Source organism: Zea mays, chromosome 3 (genome assembly GCF_902167145.1).
Source record: "Zea mays cultivar B73 chromosome 3, Zm-B73-REFERENCE-NAM-5.0, whole genome shotgun sequence".
NCBI lineage: Eukaryota > Viridiplantae > Streptophyta > Magnoliopsida > Poales > Poaceae > Zea > Zea mays.
In genome coordinates, this window is record NC_050098.1 from 180,550,622 (window position 1) to 180,568,865 (window position 18,244).

At 51.5% G+C, this 18,244-nt stretch overlaps 1 protein-coding gene across 1 annotated transcript; it reads right to left on the bottom strand.

Annotated features, from left to right (window-relative positions):
* Window positions 1-8,005: 8,005 nt before the first annotated feature.
* Window positions 8,006-12,787, bottom strand: LOC100284621 (VAMP-like protein YKT62). Its single transcript, NM_001157516.1, has 7 exons — window positions 12,524-12,787; window positions 12,002-12,099; window positions 11,445-11,549; window positions 10,860-10,925; window positions 10,253-10,339; window positions 9,146-9,224; window positions 8,006-9,043 (listed from the first exon to the last, which is right to left on the bottom strand). The coding sequence occupies exons 1-6, from the start codon at window positions 12,747-12,749 to the stop codon at window positions 9,174-9,176; spliced, it is 633 nt and encodes a 210-aa protein (NP_001150988.1). The 5' UTR covers window positions 12,750-12,787; the 3' UTR covers window positions 8,006-9,043; window positions 9,146-9,173.
* Between the last annotated feature and the right edge of the window lie 5,457 nt (window positions 12,788-18,244).

Consider the following 18,244-nt stretch of genomic DNA (forward strand, 5'->3'; position numbering starts at 1 on the left):
ACGGTGGCCCAGTCCACCCGGATGTGGTGATCCTCGCAGAAGTCCAAGAACTTTCTGCCGGTGAACTGGGTGCCGTTGTCGGTGATGATGGAGTTCGGGACCCCGAAGCGATGGATGATGTTGGTGAAGAACGCCACCGCCTGCTCGGACCTGATGCTGTTCAGAGGTCGGACCTCGATCCACTTGGAGAATTTGTCGATGGCGACCAGCAGGTGCGTGTAGCCCCCGGGTGTCTTCTGCAAGGGGCCGACGAGGTCCAGACCCCACACAGCAAAGGGCCAGGTGATGGGTATTGTCTGCAGAGCCTGAGCGGGCAGGTGGGTCTGCTTCGCATAGAATTGACACCCTTCGCAGGTGCGGACAATTCTTGTGGCGTCGGCCACCGCCGTCGGCCAGTAGAAGCCCTGTCGGAAGGCATTCCCGACAAGGGCTCGAGGCGCTGCGTGATGGCCGCAAGCCCCCGAGTGTATCTCCCGCAGGAGTTCCTGACCTTCGGCGACGGAGATGCATCGCTGGAGGATGCCTGAGGGGCTGCGGTGGTAGAGCTCCTTCTCTTCGCCCAACAAGACGAACGACTTGGCGCGCCGCGCCACCCGCCGAGCCTCGTCTCGGTCAAGGGGTAGCTCTCCTTGGTGGAGATATTGCAGGTACGGGGTCTGCCAGTTTCGATCAGGCGTGGCCCCGCTTCGCTCCTCCTCGACGCGCAGTGCCTCACCCTCGGGGGCCGAGGGTACCTCGGGCTGAACCGAGGGTGCCTCGGCCTGAGCTGAGGGTGCCTCGGGCTGTGCCGAGGGTACCTCGGGCTGGGCCGAGGGCGCCTCAGGCTCGGGCGTGTCGTCGATCTTAACGGAGGGTTGATGCAGATCCCGGGAGAAGACGTCCGGGGGAACCGTTGTTCGCCCCGAGGCTATTTTAGCCAGCTCGTCCGTAGTCTCGTTGTAGCGCCGAGCGATGTGGTTGAGCTCGAGCCCGTAGAACTTGTCCTCCAAGCGCCGAACCTCATCGCAGTAGGCCTCCATCTTCGGGTCGCGGCAGTGGGAGTTCTTCATGACTTGGTCGATGACGAGCTGTGAGTCACCGCGGGCGTCGAGGCGCCGGACCCCTAGCTCGATGGCGATCCGCAACCCGTTGACCAGAGCCTCGTACTCAGCCACATTGTTGGACGCCGGGAAATGGAGGCGTAGCGCATAGCGTAGGTGTTTCCCGAGGGGCGAGATGAAGAGCAGGCCTGCGCCGGCCCCCGTCTTCATCAACGACCCGTCGAAAAACATGGTCCAGAGCTCCGGTTGGATCGGAGCCGTCGGTAGCTGGGTGTCGACCCATTCGGCCACGAAGTCCGCCAAAACCGGGGACTTGATGGCCTTCCGAGGGGCGAACGAGATTGTCTCGCCCATGATTTCCACCGCCCACTTTGCAATCCTACCCGAGGCCTCTCGGCACTGGATGATCTCCCCCAGGGGGAAGGATGACACCACAGTTACCGGATGAGACTCGAAGTAGTGTCGCAACTTCCGCCGCGTCAGGATCACTGCATACAGCAGCTTCTGAACTTGTGGGTAGCGGACCTTGGTTTCAGACAGTACCTCGCTGACGAAGTAAACTGGCCTCTGGACGGGCAATGCATGCCCCTCTTCTTGCCTCTCGACCACAATCGCGGCGCTAACCACCTGAGTGGTCGCGGCGACGTAGACCAAGAGGGCTTCTCCGGCAGCTGGAGGCACCAAGATAGGCGCCTTTGTGAGGAGCGCCTTCAAGTTCCCGAGAGCTTCCTCGGCCTCGGGGGTCCAAGTGAAGCACTCGGCCTTCCTTAAGAGGCGGTAAAGAGGTAGACCTCTTTCGCCGAGACGTGAGATGAAACGGCTCAGAGCCGCGAGACATCCCATGACCCTCTGTACGCCTTTCAAGTCCTTGATGGGCCCCATGCTAGTGATGGCTGTGATCTTCTCCGGGTTGGCTTCGATGCCCCGCTCGGAGACAATGAACCCCAAGAGCATGCCTCGGGGCACCCCGAAGACACACTTCTCGGGATTGAGCTTGACGCCTTTCGCCTTGAGGCATCGGAATGTCACTTCAAGGTCGGAAAGGAGGTCAGAAGCTTTCCTCGTCTTGACTACGATGTCATTGACGTAGGCCTCGACCGTGCGACCGATGTGTTCGCCGAACACATGGTTCATGCACCGCTGGTACGTCGCGCCCGCATTCCTCAAGCCGAACGGCATGGTGATATAGCAGTACATGCCGAAGGGCGTGATGAAAGAAGTCGCGAGCTGGTCGGACTCTTTCATCCTGATTTGATGATACCCTGAGTAGGCATCGAGGAAAGACAGGGTTTCGCACCCAGCGGTGGAATCCACGATTTGATCGATGCGAGGCAGAGGGTAGGGAACCTTCGGGCATGCTTTGTTGAGACCTGTGTAGTCTACACACATCCGCCATTTCCCCCCTTTCTTTCTCACAAGCACAGGGTTGGCAAGCCATTCGGGATGGAATACCTCTTTGATGAACCCTGCTGCCATTAGCTTGTGGATCTCCTCGCCTATCGCTCTGCGCTTCTCCTCGTCGAATCGGCGCAGAGGCTGCTTGACGGGTCGGGCTCCGGCCCGAATATCCAGCGAGTGCTCGGCGACATCCCTCGGTATGTCGGGCATGTCTGAGGGACTCCACGCGAAGACGTCGGCGTTCGCGCGGAGGAAGTCGACGAGCACTGCTTCCTATTTGGGATCGAGCCCGGAGCCGATCCGGATCTGCTTGGAGGCGTCGCCGCTGGGGTCGAGGGGGACGGCCTTAACCGTCTCCACTGGCTCGAAGTTGCCGGCATGACGTTTCACGTCTGGCGCCTCCTTAGAGAGGCTTTCCAAGTCGGCGATGAGGGCCTCGGACTCGGCGAGGGCCTCGACGTACTCCACGCACTCCACGTCGCATTCGAACGCGTGCTTGTACGTGGGGTCGACGGTGATGACCCCGTTGGGGCCCGGCATCTTGAGCTTCAGGTAGGTGTAGTTGGGGACGACCATGAACTTCGCGTAGCATGGCCTTCCCAGTACCGCGTGGTAGGTTCCTCGGAACCCGACCACCTCGAACGTCAGAGTCTCCCTTCGGAAGTTGGAGGGCGTTCCGAAGCAGACGGGAAGGTCGAGTCGTCCGAGGGGCTGGACGCGCCTCCCGGGAATGATCCCGTGGAAGGGCGCAGCGCCTGCTCGGACGGAGGACAGATCGACGCGCAGGAGCCCGAGGGTCTCGGCGTAGATGATGTTGAGGCTGCTGCCTCCGTCCATAAGGACCTTGGTGAGCCTGACGTCGCCGATGACGGGGTCGACGACGAGCGGGTATTTCCCCGGGCTCGGCACGTGGTCGGGGTGGTCGGCTTGGTCGAAGGTGATGGGCTTGTCGGACCAGTCTAGGTAGACTGGCGCCGCCACCTTCACCGAGCAGACCTCCCGGCGCTCTTGCTTGCGGTGCCGAGCCAAGGCGTTCGCCGCTTGCCCACCGTAGATCATGAAGCAGTCGCGGACCTCGGGGAACCCTCCTGCTTGATGATCTTCCTTCTTGTCGTCGTCGCGGGCCCTGCCACCCTCCGCGGGTGGCCCGGCCCTGTGGAAGTGGCGCCGAAGCATGACGCACTCCTCAAGGGTGTGCTTGACGGGCCCCTGGTGATAGGGGCACGGCTCCTTGAGCATCTTGTCGAAGAGGTTGGCACCTCCAGGGGGTTTCCGAGGGTTCTTGTACTCGGCGGCGGCGACAAGGTCCGCGTCGGCGTTGTCACGTTTCGCTTGCGACTTCTTCTTGCCTTTCTTCTTGGCGCCGCGCTGAGTTGACGCCTCGGGAGCATCTTCCGATGGGCGGCCCTGTGGCTGCTTGTCCTTTCGGAAGATAGCCTCGACCGCCTCCTGGCCGGAGGCGAACTTGGTGGCGATGTCCATCAGCTCGTTCGCCCTGGTGGGGGTCTTGCGACCCAACTTGCTCACCAGGTCGCGGCAGGTGGTGCCGGCGAGGAACGCGCCAATGACATCCGAGTCGGTGATGTTGGGCAGCTCGGTGCGCTGCTTCGAGAATCGCCGGATGTAGTCCCGGAGAGACTCTCCCGGCTGCTGCTGGCAGCTTCGGAGGTCCCAGGAATTCCCGGGGCGCACATACGTGCCCTGGAAATTGTCGGCGAAAGCTTGGACCAGGTCGTCCCAGTTGGAGATCTACCCCGGAGGCAGGTGCTCCAACCAGGCGCGAGCGGTGTCGGAGAGGAACAGGGGGAGGTTGCGGATGATGAGGTTGTCGTTGTCCGTTCCACCCAGTTGGCAGGCCAGACGGTAGTCCACGAGCCACAGTTCCGGTCTCGTCTCCCCCGAGTACTTTGTGATAGTAGTCGGGGGTCGGAACCGGGTCGGGAACGGTGCCCGTCGGATGGCCCGGCTGAAGGCCTGTGGACCGGGTGGCTCGGGCGAGGGACTCCGATCCTCCCCGCTGTCGTAGCGTCCCCCACGCCTGGGGTGGTAGCCTCGGCGCACCCTCTCGTCGAGGTGGGCCCGACAGTCGCGGTGATGGTGCTCGTTGCCGAGGCGGCCCGGGGCCGCAGGCGCGGTGTTGCGCGTGCGCCCGGTGTAGACCGAGGCTTCCCGCATGAATCGGGAAGTCGCGGCATGAGGTTCCGAGGGGTACCCCTACCTTCGGGAGGCAGAGCTCTCGGCCCGTCGGACCGCAGCGCCTTCCAGGAGATTCTTGAGCTCCCCCTGGATTCGCCGGCCCTCGGTGGTGGATGGCTCCGGCATCGCGCGGAGAAGCATCGCTGTTGCAGCTAGGTTCTGGTCGACCCCACTAGATGCGGGTGGCGGCCTGACCCGGACGTCGTCGGCGACGCGATGCTGGAAACCCTGGGGCAGATGACGTATTTCTCCGACCGGGGGTTGGCCCGCCCATGCCTGCCCGACGTCCCGGCGGATCGGCTCAAACGCTCCTGCTCCCTCGTCGGGCCTGGCCTGCACCCCGCGGATTTGCTCGAGCTGTGGGTCATGGCCCCCCGCCTGAACGGGGACCACAGCTAGCTCCCGTGGGATGTCAACGCGGGGCACCGGCCTAGGGAGATCACCGTCCTCCGGCATACCGAGATGATTGCCTTCGGAGGGACCCCCTAGATCGACGTGGAAACATTCGCGGCTTGGGCCGCAGTCCTCGTCGTCGAGGCTGCGGCTACCGTCGGAACAGTCGGAGAGGCAGTAGTCACATGCGGTCATGAAGTCCCGCATGGCACTGGGGTTGCCAAGTCCGGAGAAATCCCAACAGATGCTAGGCTCGTCGTCTTCCTCGGACCCAGAGGGCCCGTAGGTCGAGACGTCCGTCAGCCGGTCCCAAGGCGACTGCATGCGAAACCCCAGAGGGTTTGGACTCGCCTCTACGAGAGCGCCCGCCAAAGCAAGGTCGCTAGGCGGGTTGAGGCTGAATCCAAATGACGTGTGATGGGAATCGGTCGGTACCTCTTGGTCGACGAGCGGCGATAAAGTCACGTCGGGGACTGACTGCACCGTCGTCTCAGGTACGAGGGTGACGTCCAGCAAGCTCTCCGTGAGCGCGCTGGCGTCGTCCGCTTGCTCGGGATTGGCGTGTCGCGGGGAGACGGCGCTCGTCTTCGTCTCAAGCGCGAAGTCGATACCCGGTGCGCCCCCCGTTGGGGTGCCGGTGCTGTCGACTCGCTCGACGGCCGACGAGGCGCTGCCTCCTGCTTGGCCTTGGTTGCCCTGCCTTCCCCTCCGTCGGCGGGGAAGAAGGCGGGATGAGCTCGAAGGTTGTTCTTCCACCACGCGGGGAAGACGTCGTCGATTCCGCCGCCGGCGGGCGGGCTGTCGGCCGCCATTGTCGTTGTCGCGCAGCGGTGGAAGGAGTATCATGTCGTAGCTGCCGTCGAAGGACATGAACTCAAGACCCCCGAAACGGAGCACCGTCCCGGGTTGGAGAGGTTGCTGGAAACTGCCCATCTGGAGCTTGACGGGAAGCTATTCGTCAACACGCAGCAGGCCCCTACCTGGCGCGCCAACTGTCGGCGTTTCGAGACCGGGGGGTCCCTGGGCCGACGAGTGAGTGTCGCCGCGTGCCCCAGCCCAGATGGGTCGAGCGCGAGGGCGAGCGCGAAGGGGGGAGAGCGAGGCGGCCGGAGACCGGCGTGAGAGAGGTGGGAATCCCGCGGCCTTCGTGTTCGTCCCACGCCCAGGTCGGGTGCGCTTGCAGTAGGGGGTTACAAGTGTCCACGCGGGAGAGGGAGCGAGCGGCTCCTAAGCGAGCGCCTGTCTCGTCCTCGTCCCCGCGCGGCCAACCTTCTCTAAGAGGGCCCTGGTCCTTCCTTTTATAGGCGTAAGGAGAGGAGCCAGGTATACAATGGGGGGTGTAGCAGAGTGCTACGTGTCTAGCGGAGGAGAGCTAGCGCCCTAAGTACATGTCGTTGTGGCAGCCGGAGAGATTTTGGCACCCAGCTGGTATGATGTCGTGGCCGTCGGAGGAGCGATGGAGCCTGGCGGAGGGACAGCTGTCGGAGCGGTTGAGTCCTTGCTGACGTCCTCCTGCTTCCGTAAGGGGGCTGAGAGCCGCCGTCGTCACAGAGTGTGCGGGGTGCCATCATTGCCTATCTGGCGGAGCGAGTCAGATGGGACACCGGTCTTGTTTCCTGTGGCCCGAGTCAGCTCGGGGTAGGGCGATGATGGCGCCTCCTGTCGACGTGGCTGGTCTGCGCCCTGGGTTGGGCGATGTGGAAGCTCCTCCGAAGCCGAGGTCGAGTCTGTCTTCCATGGCCGAGGTCGAGTCCGAGCCCCTGGGTCGGGCGAGGCGGAGGCCGTCGGCTGAGGCCAGGGCGGAGTCCGAGCCCTGGGGTTGGGCGAAGCGGAGTTCGTCGTCTTCTGGGGCTGAGCCCGAGTCCGAGCCCTGGGTCGGGCGGAGCGGAGTTCACCATCTTCCGGGACTTAGCCCGAGTCCGAGCCCTGGGTCGGGCGGAGCGCAGTTCGCCGTCTTCCGGGACTTAGCCCGAGTCCGAGCCCTGGGTCGGGCGGAGCGGAGTTCGCCGTCTTCCGGGACTTAGCCCGAGTCCGAGCCCTGGGTCGGGCGGAGCGGAGTTCGCCGTCTTCCGGGACTTAGCCCGAGTCCGAGCCCTGGGTCGGGCGGAGCGGAGTTCGCCGTCTTCTGGGACTTAGCCCGAGTCCGAGCCCTGGGTTGGGCGGAGAGGAGTTCGCCGTCTTCCGGGACTTAGCCCGAGTCCGAGCCCTGGGTCGGGCGAAGCGGAGCTTCCTATGATGCCTTCGGCAGGGCCTGACTGCCTGTCAGCCTCACTCTGTTAAGTGGCACCGCAGTCGGAGTGGCGCAGGCGGCGCTGTCCTTCTGTCAGGCCGGTCAGTGGAGCGGCGAAGTGACGGCGGTCACTTCGGCTCTGCCGGGGGGGCACGCGTCAGGATAAAGGTGTCAGGCCACCTTTGCATTAAATGCTCCTGCGATTTGGTCGGTCGGTGCGGCGATTTAGTCAGGGTTGCTTCTTAGCGAAGGCAGGGCCTCGGACGAGCCGGAAATATGTTCGCCGTTGGAGGGGGGCCTCGGGCGAGACGGAAATCCTCCGGGGTCGGCTGCCCTTGTCCGAGGCTAGGCTCGGGCGAGGCGTGATCGAGTCGCTCGAATGGACTGATCCCTGACTTAATGGCACCCATCAGGCCTTAGCAGCTTTATGCTGATGGGGGTTACCAGCTGAGAATTAGGAGTCTTAAGGGTACCCCTAATTATGGTCCCCGACACTTACCTATGACAATCTTGCAAAGCGCGATGTTTGGTACAGAAGAGTCTTTCACCATTTTTTAATTGTGTTGTTGCGAAACAACTTTGGCTGATGGTGGTTGAGAGTTTACATACTCAACAGATTCATAATTTCATTTCTGTAGGAAATATGTGGCTTAGTAATAAAAAGTTGTTAGTTGTGAAAACTGATAATGTGTTTGGTTTGAGGTCAAAGTAAGATGAGGTGGGAACGACACCGTCCCCTCGATTTTTTGAGATCACGTCGCCACAAAAAATTACTCTGATGTTTAACTCGCTCTTACGTGACTCTCATCTAAACACTACAGAAACTATTCTAAACACTATAGAAATTGTGACTGCTCTCCTCCATCTCTCTTTATACATCCAATCAAAACCAAACACACCATAAGAAATGCTTTTTGCTTCCAGAACACAGGGTGGAGGAACCTGAAAAGTCATTTGGGAGGTAGCTATAACGGTGGAAAATTGGAAAATCCTATGTCAAGCTGGAAATCGCTTGAATCTGGAGAATGTCGTGATGCGGTTGAAGAACTCTGCAAAAGCGCCATATATGCAAGCTACTGCTGGGGTGACCATCTGTTTGTAAAGAAATCTGGCAAAAGGCTGATGCTCCAAGCAGCATAATGTGACTAGTTTTATGAATCGGTGCTGGTAGTGGTTTTGATCAATGTAATGCTTGGTTGAGATATGGAACTCTGGATGTAATATATGAGCTGAGATAAACTAATGTAAACGGTTGATATAACTATATAAGCATCAGGCTTTCAGTCGCTGTGGACAACAAATGCGAGGGGCAGATCTGAAGGGGGCTAGGGAGGGCTCCAGCCCCCGCTACGTCCATGAAACTGGTGAAGTATAGAGGACAAAGGAGAAGAAGAAAAATGAACCCCTACTGCATTGGAGAAAGAGGTGGAGGATATAGAAGCAAGAAGAGACTATCAGCTTGTGCTGTCTTCGCCACTGCCAGTAAGCTTTGAGAATTTAACAATATTTGGTAATTTCTGCAGTTTGAGGCAAGCCTTATATAGTACAATAAATGGTGTTAGCAGGCACTACGCAGTTTCATAACCACTAAAGAATGATACTCCATGTGCTGTTTGGAGAGCAGGAATTCTCACAAGAAAACAGTCCAATCGGCAGGTCTTGGAGAAAACTATAGCCTTGCAAACTGAGACCAACAGCACTGAGCTCGAGCCTTGCAACCGCGTGTCCACGCTTCATGGGCGATTTAACTTACAGTAAATTAGCACAATATCGATCGTTTTTGTTTCTGGGGAAAAAAAAGAACAGAAAACTTCCTGAGAATTTAATCAGATGAAACGAGATGATCAGGCCATATAACAATTAAGATCTAAAAAACAGTGTCAACCACCTTGCAAACATGATTGAAGCACCAAAGTTTAAAGTATTGTGCAACATTGGTTTGTCTTCTTTGCCTGCTTGTAGAACATCTGAAAGACAAAAACATTTCTCAGGAATGTGAATACACAAGTGTGAGATAATGCATACCTATAAACACAAAGTAACCTGAAGAGCAATCAGAATCTTTAAGACTGCCCAGGTCTAACCTAGAGGAACAACACTAAGTCACATACTCTGTGTATCCGCAAACTGCAACTACTCTCGAACCTGAATCACTATTCAAGAAATCAACAATGCAACCTATGAGCCACACTTCACTTCCTCTAAAGCCATAGAGAAATCATATACCCAGGGAAACACTGCCACTTCAGCATTATAGACTATAGACTGGAATGAATCATGAATGGATGTAAGGCACTAAGGCTGAAAAGTGAATGAAGTGTGTCAGAAACTAGCTTATGCATATCTGATGTGTGTGTTAAGAGTGACTCCCTCCACACCTCTATTCTATGATCAGAACATTTGCTAGGGCCGGGGCAGCAAGACCAAGGAGAAGGAAAATTCTCACCGTCATGTGTTAACATACAGATGTCACGCTATGCATAAATGCTTGTTTCACATATGGGATTGGACTACTAGACCCCAAGTGCTTAGGATTTAAAGTTTTTAACTCATCTACGCGTGCAATAGGACGCTGGATGGCTGGGAGAATAGTGCCTCATTGAGTAAACAAGCACCTGGATACAGCTGCTGAGCATTACGCACTTATCAATTCTGAAAACATTTTTAGACCTTATAAGTTCATCAAAATTGGATGGAGTACTACTGAGTACTGAGACTGCAATAAAAGATGGCATGTCAGTAATTTTATTCTATAAACTCCCATAGATGGATGATTGCTACCTGGTGAAGTCAACAATATACGTCTAACAGATTATGTACACCTGAAGAACAATTATAGTACAAGGGTATCTTTTTTTTGCAAATTGGTACAGGAGTACCTGAAGTTGTTCAGTACTTGATTTATGACAGTGAAAATTAGCAGCAAAAGCAAATTTTTAACATGGTTTACGTTAACAGCATAAAAAATCATCCGGCAAAGTAAATATAGGATTACCTGAGAAGCAGCACTTAGATCAGAACTTTTCTCAACCAAGCTATCCAATCTCTCTCCTCTGGCCAGGACACTATCAATAGTTTTATGCTGTGAAAATATTACAGCATAAAGGACCCACAGTTAGCAATTGTTGTCAGATTCCCATATATTCAAAGATTTGCTCGCACAGACTAAAGTATGCACATAAGGCCATAAAGGGAACATCACGTTATACTTGAGCAAGTTTGTGTTTCTCATCTACAAAATGTAGAGTTGTTCCTACTCAACTATGTTACCCAACTGCAATGAAACTAAGTTCAGTGTGAACCACTGCATAAGATACTCTTGGCTTAGATCTAAAACATTCTAGATCAAGTGCTAGCACAAGCATGAAGCAATTGACGCCTAATGCTAAGTGGCTTTGACGAAAGCCCATCTATATATAGTGCCCGCAGAAGGACTGATGCTACAGCTAAAGTGGATATTCAGAAGACAATACTCAAAGGTGTATGTTATGCTACGCTATAGCATTGAACAGTAATACAAAAGTACTCAATGCATAACATATATTCTGCAAAACTAAAATATGTAATGTAAGCAATAAAAGATTTAAATACATCACGCTTACAAGAATAATTTTTGTTTCATCCAAGTCCCTCTGAATTTTCATTAGTTTGTCAGCTTCCGCAGGGTCCTACAAAATGAACATATCATGACCCATGAGTAACGTGAGTATGCTTCCGTATGAGGCAGATAGGGTGTAAAGTGATACAGGCATAATCCAGTATCAGCCATACAGCATAACCAATTTCATTCGACCACAAGCATCACAATATGTATGGTATGATATATTATTACTTCAAAAAATAGCATGTTCTTTTTGGGCAGTCATCAAAGCAGTCCAACTGGACAACTAACTCTTTATCAGTAATACAATGATTTGACAATCTAGAACGACCAGATATTTATACATCCAACTGATACAATATAGTCTCCAATAAGACAATCCCAAAACAATCTTGTGGCGTCCAAAATAAACAAATTGTGTTGCAGCGAAGATACCAGAAACAAACAAATTATTGGGATCAACCCATTTATCTGAACAAACAACCCAAAGTTATTAACGCCAACAATAGATGGTGATAATTTATACAAACTTAGATCAATCAACACATGGGCAGAAAGTACATATGTTTTCACATAAAGGTTTAACCTGAAATCTTGCCAAGGCGTCTGTCAGGAAAGCCCACTGTTGAGTTCCATCTGCAGTAGCAGATTTCCAGGAGTCCCCAAAAGCCTTCTGGTACTCATCAAGAACCTTCATGAAATCCATCATATCAACATCTGAATCTCATAAAGGGACTACAAAGAAGTGAAGCATTTTGATAGTGGATAAAGACTGCTCAGTTAGTTACCCAGTCTCATAACATAAGCACAGCATTTTGATAATTGATAAAGATGGATGCCATTAGTTTTCAATCAATAATGAAAATTAAGGAACTACGAAGGAGCAAACAGTTTCCAGTGACCAATGTACAGAAAATTTTAGCTGTGTTGAGTGCGACTGAAACTGCGGAGTATGCTGTATGCTAACAAGCAGCAAACTAATAGTGTCATTCATATACTAACAATGTTATGAGAGACACTGTTCAGATTAACAAACTCTAAACAGAACTGGGTGAGAAATGACTGGCTACAACTTACAATTGGTAAACTCAACTTCAACCAAAAGCAAAGACATGTGGGAATCTCAGGAATCATGGTCGGTACCTGATTCAGAAGAGAAAATGCACTTCGTACAGGATAGTGATCATCCATAAATGCCACCGCACAAAGCCCATTTCTGTTGTGGGAGTGAACCTTATATTCTGAAATGGGAAGAGATTGTATGTCAAAACAGCATGCGGAAATGGACAACAAAAATGTATTCCAAATCTCCAAAGCAAACAGGGTCAGCCATATGTTATGATCGCCTAGCTACTACTACTACTACAAGATGCAAGTGCCAGCATCGTCATTTGTCACAAATGGTTGAGTATTGCTCGAATTCTCTTCAGATGAACAGCGATCCCAAACACAAATTCAGCAATAAGACCAGTTGTACATTAGATGCATCAACAGATGAACAGAGAGCACTACTTTCCCCACACGCAGCACGAACAGTCTCACTACTCCTTGCTACGGCCATCAAACTACCAGTTGATCTATAGCCGACGGCTACATATGGATAATTTAGTGCGAACCCCGGAGCTCCTCATGGGATCCAAAAGCCAATCAGATCTGAAGAGGTACCTTCGTGCTGGACGGACTGCCGCTGGCCTGGCTGGGTGCGCTGAGCGACGGTGCGGGCAACGAAGACGATGAACTCGCGGGCGGCGCTGCGCTGGAAGTAGCCGAAGTGGCTGACGTCCGTCGCGTTCGCGAGCACGACCGCCTCCGGGCCCGACTGGCCGCCGGACGAGGAGCTACCGGCTCCGGAGGTCGACGGCTTCAGCACAAGGAGCGCCGTGATCTTCATCCCTTCTACGGAGAGATCCACGCGCACACGACGCCCCGAGACGGCTGGATAGATGGACGCAGATTGCAGCCGAGAAGGAATATAAAGCAACCGCCCCTTTCCTCTTCGGCTCTTCTGTTGGATTCGGTCGCACCCCACATGAGAAGACGAGTCTGACACTGGGCCCATCTTAACAGCCCAGCACACCGCCATTACCTTTAGTTAAAAGACGCAAGGATTCGAGCCCTTCCCGCGTTTCACGGTATTTTCCTTCACACTGTGCCGACGCGTGGCAGAAAAAAAAATTCGCCACCATCACGGCCTCACGGACGCGAAAGTTTTCCTCAAATCGGGTTGACTGCTCTCTCCCACGTCGTTGGGTCCGCTCCCTTCCACACTGCCTCCTGCCTACCTCTCACGCCTCCCTCACGCTCGTCGTCGCATTCACCTCAGTCGACCGTGCCACCACCTCTCGATGCCGCATTCGCCTCATCGGACCCCCCATGTGCCACCACCTCTCGTCGTAGCTCGCGTCCATTACCCGCGACAGGGTCGCCGCTCACCGGAGGAGGCGGAGCGCCGCGTCACCAACACCGCCGCGTCCAGGAAGCACTCCCGCTCGGCGCTCGACGTTGCCTTCCATGCGCTCGAGGCGGAGGCCAGGGACGCCAAGATGGAGGCGCGTATCCGCCTCGTGAGGGAACGGAGAGTCGCTCCACCGCCGACACTGTCCTCGAGGAGCAGAGGTGTTCTGCGGCCTCCAATCCGCTCACAAGGAGAACCGCTCCGTCGGCGCTAGCGTCCTCGAGGATCAAGTCCACCAGATCCCGCTTCGCTTCTTGAAGTCCCCATTCGCCGCTCCCCAAAGCTTCTTGGCCCCGGGAAGAAGCATTGGGCGGTGTCCCTGTTCTTCCCATTCTCCACGTCGAGCTCGAGCCCCGTGCAACACCTCTCCACCGGCCTTTGTGCCCACGGCCCACCACCTCGGCCAGGCGGCTCCTGAGGCTGTCCTTCCTGCCGTCGTTGTCCGCTAAGGACATCCGACGGCGCTCACAAGGTGCCACGGCCCGCTGCAGCTGTCTATCCCCAAGGAAGGCGGCAACGAGGGGGAGCCTCGGCAAGGGGTTTGGGTTCAACAAGGGGTTTGCGGCCAAGCATGACTTGGGGGATGAGGTTGGATGGGGCCACTTTGGCTACACCTGTGTTGCCACAGTTAAGAAGGGCACACGCAAGCGTGAGTCCGTCACCATCAGGGCCATCCCCAAAGCAAAGGTGATGTTCAGCTCTCACACTGCTCTACTCTGACACCTTTTTTATGTGTGGTATGCTTCATTTAAGACACCACATACACATGTTGTCTTTCTGGAAAAAACTATCCATGTGAAAATTTTGAGGTGTTGTCGATTTGCTTATTGTTGCCTGGAGATTACTGATTTTGAACAAAATATTCATAGATTCATGTGGTGACACTTTATGGTTCTGCATTCTGGATAGTAGATACCTTATTGCGCATGGATAGTGATACAGAAACTCTAAAATCATGAAAAGCCACAACTTCAAATTTGCTAATTAAGTTCATGTACTTTTGGACGGTCACTATTGTTGATGCAGCAAGAGCAATCCTTTAGAAGCAAAAGTGATGTTCTGCAATCTGCATAGATATTATAGAACAGTAAGGATCCAATGCTTACTGGATTCCGATGCAGACCTGCTAGGTTGTATCTCAGTCTAGGCGAGCGCTTAGTTGCGTTTTTTAACACTGTTATCGGCCTAAGGCCAACTGTTGACTTGTTTAGGGCATGATGCGAATCGGTGATCAACCTAGGCGTGTGATTAGTTGTGTTTCTTTAACACTGTTATCTAGCAAACTCGAAAGCACTGCAACAATAACACAACCCCATGATACATGATAACAAAGATTCATTATGCATGAATCATAATAGCATTAAACTCCCATGTAAACAATTTCCTGTGATGAATCTGCGACTCGCTCTAGAGCTGTCAGTGCTCCCTCATGCCCTGTTTGATAATAGCAGACATATTTGAAGCAAACTGCGACCTAATTCAGCACAAGCAAATGCATACCTGAATAAAAACAATTAATTTATTTTCACAATTCTATCCAGGTAAGGTGTCAAAATTTCTGGTGTATATCAGCATGTGCAAATGTAATCAGAAAAATGAACCAGTGTTCTCTGTGTGCAGAGATGTGACCCTAATAGGGATCAACTCATTAAATAATAATCTTCTTTCCTTCTACATTACTCTCGAGAGAAGAAAATAACTATAGATTACATGCTAGATTTTTCGTTTCTAGAAATAGGGCCAAAGGTATAGATAGAAAAGTATAATTAGATAGAATTTCTATACCTGCATCGATACAGTTTGTCTTATCTCCTAAGATATGTGACTATGCAAACAACTAATTTGCTCTAATAAAATGCATTCAGTGATTTAGGCAGCTCAAATATGGCTTAGAATATATCTTGATAAATGTGAGGAATAGCTGAGATGTTGACTTGTGTTACTTAGGCGGCTCAACTACGGCTTACAATATATCTCATGGTAGTGGTAGATCAGGTTTTGCAGGCAACATCTCCAATTTATATCAACTAATGAAACTCAAGTTTTGTTTGTTCATGCTTTGACAACAAAATTTAGGATCATGATGGCTCGCGCATCTAATGGTTGTTAATCAACTTCATCCACTAATTCTGGCCATCTCTTTTAAAGTTCATCTTTCTTGGTTGAGTTTATTACTCCAATTATCAAGGTAGATAACAGTTGGATGTTATATTTTTACATATTTTTATGTATTTTCAACTTCTATATCATTTTGCACCAAAGGGATTTTCCCCTGCTAGACGTGTAATTTTTGCAAATGATCTGTTTGGCTACCATGATGAATTCACTTGTCCAGGCAACCAGAGGTCAATCTATGAAATCATTTTACATTGTGCTAGAGTATGAAGAAGAATGAAGAAAGAATTTAGGAGCAAGTGCAAGTTTATGGACTATAAAATACTATAAGGTCTGCATGTGTTTGCTTTCCTGATTTTCCTTTGCTCGGTCTTGTCAATTATATGGGAATTCATTGAGGATGCATGCATTCTTATGTTGTTATGTTAAATCGTTTAAATGGGTCATTCTTGGTACAGGGGTTGGAGACAAGCACAACCAAAGAAGGGTGGAAGTACTTTGAAGATATTATCGATCACAAAAAGGATTTTGTCTAAGTAGATGATAAAGATGGCAGTCATACTGAGTTAGCATTTAGCAAGAAATGAATTGCTAATAGGAAATAGTGGCTTACAAATTTCCAGGTTAGCTCTCACTTTCTCCATCCCAAATTATAAGGCATTTTGTCATTTATGGATTCATGATGTTTACTATGTATCTAGGTGAAAGTCGCCTAGAGGGCAGGTGAATAGGCAAATCTGAAATTTATAAAGTTTAAGCACAACTACAAGCCGGGGTTAGCGTTAGAAATATAATCGAGTCCGAAAGAGAGGGCGAAAACAAATCACAAGCGAATAAGAGCGGATGACACGGTGATTTGTTTTACCGAGGTTCGGTTCTTGCAAACCTACTCCCCGTTGAGGTGGTCACAAAGACCGGGTCTCTTTTAACCCTTTCCCTCTCTCAAACGGTCACTTAGACCGAGTGAGCTTTTCTCTTCAATCAAACGAGACACTTAGTCCACTACAAGGACCACCACAACTTGGTGTCTCTTGCTTTGATTACAATGATCTTGGGAATAAGAAATGGGGAAGGAGAAAAGCGATCCAAGCGCAAGAGCTCAAAGAACACGGCAAAACTCTCTCTTCTAGTCACTAATGCTTTTGAGTGGAATTGGGACTTGGAGAGATTTTGATTCACTCTATTTGTGTCTTGTATTGAATGCACTAGCTCTTGTATTGAATGTGTTGGCTGAAAACTTGGATACCTTGAAGTGTTGGTGGTTGGGGGTATTTATAGCCCCAACCACCAAAGTGGTCGTTGGGGAAGGCTGCTGTCGAAGGGCGCACCAGACAGTCCGGTGCGCCACCAGACACTGTCCGGTGCGCCAGCCACGTCACCCAACCGTTAGGGTTCGACCGTTGGAGCTTCTGACATGTGGGCCACCGGACAGTCCGGTGGTGCACCGGACAATCACTGTTCACTGTCCGGTGCGCCATCTGACGCCTGCTCTGACTCTGCGCGCGCAGTCGGCACTGTTCATTGTTCACTTTTGCAGTCGACTGTTGGCGTTGTAGTCGTTACTCCACTTGGCACACCGGACAGTCCGGTGCTACACCGGACAGTCTGGTGAATTATAGCAGAGGGAAATTCCAGAAACCCGAAGGTGGCAAGTTCGGAGTGATTCTCCCTGGTGCACCGGACACTGTCCGGTGGTGCACCGGACAGTCCGGTGCGCCAGACCAGGGCACCTTTCGGTTGTCTTTTGCACTTTTTATTTGAACCATTTCTTGGACTTTTTATTGGTTTGTTGTGAACCTTTGGCACCTGTAGAACTTATAATCTAGAGCAAACTAGTTAGTCCAATTATTTGTGTTGGGCAATTCAACCACCAAAATCATTTAGGAAAAGGTGTGAGCCTATTTCCCTTTCAATCTCCCCCTTTTTGGTGATTGATGCCAACACAAACCAAAGCAAATATATAAGTGCAGAATTGAACTAGTTTGCAAAAGGTAAGTGCAAAGGTTACTTGGAATTAAACCAATATACATTTTCATAAGATATGCATGGATTGCTTTCTTCATGTTCATCATTTTGCACCACACTTGCACCACAAGTTTTGTTTTTGCAAAATCTTTTGGAAATTCTTTTCAAAGTCTTTTTGCAAATAGTCAAAGGTATATGAATATGATTTTGAGAAGCATTTTCATAATTTCAAATTTCCTCCCCCTGTTTCAAATGCTTTTCCTTTGACTAGACAAAACTCCCCCTCAAAGAAATTCTCCTCTTAGTATTCAAGAGGGTTTTAGATATTTATTTTGAAAGAGGTTATACCAATTCGAAATTATATCAAAAATAAGATACCCATTTGAAAAACTTCTTTAATACAGATTGAAAGAACATAATTTTTGAAATTGGTGGTGGTGAGGTCCTTTTGCTTTGGGCTAATATTTTCTCCCCCTTTGGCATGAATCACCAAAAACGGATACTTGTGAGTGAAATATAATCCCTTTTACTTTCTCTCCCCCTTTGGCAAACAATATATGAGTGAAGGATTATACCAAAGTGGAGAAAGACGCGGAGTGATGGTGAAGGATGGATAACATGATGGAGTGGAGTGGAAGCCTTGTCTTCACCGAAGACTCCATTTTCCTTTCAATCTATGACTTAGCATGAAATACACTTGAAAACCACATTAGTCATAGCACATGAAAGAGAGATGATCAAAGGTATAGAAATGAGCTATGTGTGCAAAATATCAATCAAAATTCCTAGAATCAAGAATGTTTAGCTCATGCCTAAGTTTGGTAAAAGTTTTCTCATCTAGTGGCTTGGTA